This window comes from Nerophis ophidion, linkage group LG06, assembly GCF_033978795.1.
Source record: "Nerophis ophidion isolate RoL-2023_Sa linkage group LG06, RoL_Noph_v1.0, whole genome shotgun sequence".
Lineage (NCBI taxonomy): Eukaryota > Metazoa > Chordata > Actinopteri > Syngnathiformes > Syngnathidae > Nerophis > Nerophis ophidion.
The window spans coordinates 31991255-31995433 of record NC_084616.1 but is presented as its reverse complement, the minus strand read 5'-3'; the positions used below and the strand labels follow the sequence as shown (position 1 = coordinate 31995433).

The following is a 4179-nucleotide window of genomic DNA, read 5'->3' as shown; positions in this document are numbered from 1 at the left end:
TATATATATATATATATATATATATATATATATATATATATATATATATATATATATATATATATATATACGGCATTAATAAGTACTTAATAATGACTAATTAAGAGCCAATATGTTACTAATTTGCATGTTAGTAAGCAATTAATTAATGGTGAATGTGTGTTCCCCATACTAAAGTGTTACGGTTGTTTTAAGTGTCTATAAATGTTATTTATTATCATAACTTATTTTTTAATGTTTGGAATGTTATGTTATTCACTAAATTGTCTCCAGGTAAAATTGCGCATTGGATATAATTGTGTACTTAGTTTCAAGTCATGTTTAATATTTATAAAGTAAATCTCTTGTTTTGTTCCATGTGCGTCATTCTCCAACCCCAACCCCCCACCCCCTTCCACGCACCCACTCGCTTTGTGCACGCGCTAAATAAAACAGTGATTACCCGCATGCACTCCTGCGCGCGCGCTCTCTCTCTCTCCCTCTCTCTTCCCCTCGCCAATGTTGTAAAACTTCTGGCCACGAGACTGCCACGCGTGTTTCAATGGGCCAAAGTGAGGGTGGGGCGTGGGAGTGGGAGTGGGAGGGGCTTGCGTGGTTTAAAGGCGAGAAATCCCAGCCCGCTGCAATCATTTTAGTGATGAAGGCTCCATGCACACCCACTTTTGGCACTGTGGCACACGCGTAAAGAAGGAAAAACGAACAAACTTTGGATTTATAACTTTTTGAATTCTCTAATTTTTTCACCTGAACACTGCAATCTAAACAGGTGAGTTTTTTCATTTTTTTTAAATCTATTGTCAGGGTATAATATACATTCTGCAGCCTGCAATATATTAATAAATTATATTGATGTGTATTAAAACATTACAGGCACACGACTTATAAAAGACTTGTTTACACAGTGAGTTATGGATTCATACATTAATCCATCCCACTTTTACGCATTAACGCATAATCATTATCTGGGACATTAAACCCTCCAAACAATAGTAATCTCCCACTTTGACACAATTTATTAGAAAAAATAGAGATTCAATGTCCATATGACTTTGTAAGCTTTATTCTGCAGTTTTTTAGTATAAAAACAATCCTGCAAAATTGTTTATTTTGGGCTGATTATGAGAGTGGGTGCACTCAGACTACATGTTTGTGTATTTAATCTTTAGGCTTTATTTGTTGAGTAAATCCCGCCATGTCCCAGATTGACAGTCTCCCTGCCTCCTCACAACGCAGCAGCAGGGGAGCATTCATACGCTCATTATTATATGACATGGGAGACTTTGGAAATATAGGACAGATCTGTTCACTTTCCAGTGCTGAAATTGGAGCTCATAAAAAAAAAAAACATTCATATATTGACTTTTTGTTGTCTTTCTTCAGATCAAAATGATGACCAAACCTTTCGGAAAGAGCGCAGATGTGAGCGAGTTTGTGACCTCCCTGGCTTGGCTGGACGAGGACGGCAGCTCCCAGGATGGCGAGGAAAGCGCAGACATGACGGAGCGCCACAGCCTGATGGCTGGTGGACGCCACCACTCCTGCACAGAGCTGGGCAGCGAGGACATGGAGGAGGAGGAGGAGGAGGAGGAGGAGGAAGACGCGGAGGAGACTCCTGATGGAGAAAACACTCCCAAAAGGAGAGGCCCGAAGAAGAAGAAGATGACCAAAGCTCGGCAGGAGAGGTTTCGTGCCCGCCGCATGAAGGCCAACGCCAGGGAACGTTCTCGTATGCACGGACTGAACGACGCCCTGGACAGCTTGCGCAGAGTGATGCCCTGTTATTCAAAAACACAGAAACTATCAAAGATCGAAACATTACGGCTGGCCCACAACTACATCTGGGCGCTCTCTGAGGTGCTGGAGAGCGGACAGTCTCCAGATAGCCACGGCTTCATGGAGATGCTGTGCAAAGGCCTCTCCCAGCCCACGAGCAACCTCGTCGCCGGCTGCCTGCAGCTGGGACCAACGCCGCTGCTCATCAACAAGCTGGAAGACAAGTGCGGAGGGCCGGGGTCGGTTAACGCGGGGAGTCAGGCCGGCCATCCCCTCAGCTACCCGTCCCCGGGGCTGCCCAGCCCCCCTTATGGCTCCCTGGAGGCGTCGCACCTCCTCCACATGAAGGGATTCAAAGGGCAGACGTTTGACAACCCCTCCCCTAACGAGTGCAGCAGCGGCACCCCACCGTACGACGGGCCCCTCACACCCCCGCTCAGCATCAGTGGCAACTTTGCCCTGAAGCAGGAGCCCTCGCCGAATGAGACGGAGAGGAACTACACAGCTCACCACGTCCATTACCTCTCGTCCCACCACTACCCCACTTCCACGGGCGGCGGCCTACCTGGGGGCCACCAGAGCCACCCGCTCTTTCAGGCCTCTCGTTACGAGCTGCCCCTGGATGTGGCCTTTGACTCCTTCACTTCCTCTCATCTGCTGACCTCTCAGATGAGCAGCATGTGAAAATGTTCCTTTTGCATTCACTGACTGTACAGAGGCTGCTGTGATCTGCATCGCGGCGATCAGCTGAGCACGCATTCATCGACCTGATACCTGTCACCTTTCATACTCTTATTTATTTGCTTTTCTTATGATTTGAAGTGGATACCTGGTCGATTCACAAAGATTTTCCAACACAAAAAACAGGAGACGATGATCCACTCGCCAACTTCAATTGTGCACCGAGGCCTACACAGCCATAGAAAAAAAAACTTTATTTATATCTGTATTTAATATTTATTTTGGTCACTTGTTTTCTTCTCTTTCACTGTCTTTTTGGTTCATCAGTCAGTCACTGGAAACTCTACTGTATTTAATTTATTTATTGAAAGTCTTTCAGGTACTTGTTCATTTTATTGTCACTGTTTTTGGTGTCGTTGTTGTACATATTTTGCTGTTTCGCACTTATTTGAATAAATATTCTTATATTATACGCTGATTCCTAATGTTTTCTTCTCTTGGGATTATCAGTAAAACAAGGATACAGCATAGTAAAAATAGAGTAGAAATTATTCTAAAATAAGTAATATGATACTATTATTGACAAATATATATATTTTTATCATCGTAAACGGGTTATACTTGTATAGCGCTTTTCTACCTTCAAGGTACTTAAATCACTTTGACGCTATTTCCACATTCATCCATTCACACACACATTCCCACACTAATCAAATCAAATCAAATCACATTTATTTATAAAGCACATTTAAAATTCACCACAGGGGTAGCCAAAGTGCTGTACAAATGGCAGGTTAAAAATAACACAACAAAAAACAAGCAAACACAACACAACACAAAAAGAGCACGATAAAAATAAATAAATAAATATATAAAAAAAACATAGAAACAGGTTCACAGCAGGTGCATTATGGGACACTATAGCAAAATGGAGATCACAGTTTTAAAGGCCATGGAATAATGGCCTTTAAAACTGATGGTGGAAGCTGCCATGCAAGGCGCTAACCAGGAGCGTCACTAGACCTAATACTGTACTGGGGCACACCTGGGGCACAAATAATTCATGTGAGCGTGCAAAGCGCGCAAGCAAAAACATTTTTAGCACTTATTTATTATAAAAAATACATAAATAGTGCTTTACACTATGAAATCATATCAGATTATGTTGTATGGATCTTTGATTACCCACCTGAAATTAACTAATGCATTTGACCTACTTGTGCACTTTTTTACTCCAGACTTCTAAACTGCTACTGGTAAAAGCAAAAAGGAAGAGCAATCATTCTTTTTCAAATATTTATTGCAGTAATCATCTGCAAATTTAACATCTACAAAAGTAAAACAAAAAATAAAGCACCCCTACATCTCCGGGTTCTTTTATATTATTTAATTTCCATTTATGGCAATGTGGCTAATCCTATTTCAGATATACAAAACTATAAAATATACACAAAACAATAAAGCCACAGTAGTAGAATAAATGAACAACTGTTGTGTGTCTGTTCAGGGAATAATTTTCTGAGAAGTAAACTGTAACGTCTTGTTTTCATTTTTGCAAAGTGGTCAAGAACTCTGGACAGACATGGACATATTGCAGTAACTGTTATACAGTTGACCAGTGGTTCCCAACCGGTGGGTCGTGACATAAAAGTGGATTGTGTGTCATTTTCAGTGAGTCGCAGTCAGATGTGTGCATGAAAAAAAAAAGTTTAGGGAGAAAAAAAT

The 4179-nt window shown here is 41.6% G+C and overlaps 1 protein-coding gene across 1 annotated transcript; it reads left to right on the top strand.

Moving 5' to 3' along the window:
• The first annotated feature begins 635 nt into the window (after window positions 1-635).
• On the top strand, window positions 636-2918 carry neurod4 (neuronal differentiation 4). Its single transcript, XM_061902259.1, has 2 exons — window positions 636-766; window positions 1381-2918. Exon 2 carries the CDS (start codon window positions 1387-1389, stop codon window positions 2455-2457), a length of 1071 nt encoding a protein of 356 aa, XP_061758243.1. The 5' UTR covers window positions 636-766; window positions 1381-1386; the 3' UTR covers window positions 2458-2918.
• Window positions 2919-4179: the final 1261 nt, after the last annotated feature.

Bases quoted from the DNA above. Each gene is read 5' to 3' on its own strand.
- neurod4 (XM_061902259.1), top strand. From the start codon at position 1,387: ATGATGACCAAACCTTTCGGAAAGAGCGCAGATGTGAGCGAGTTTGTG.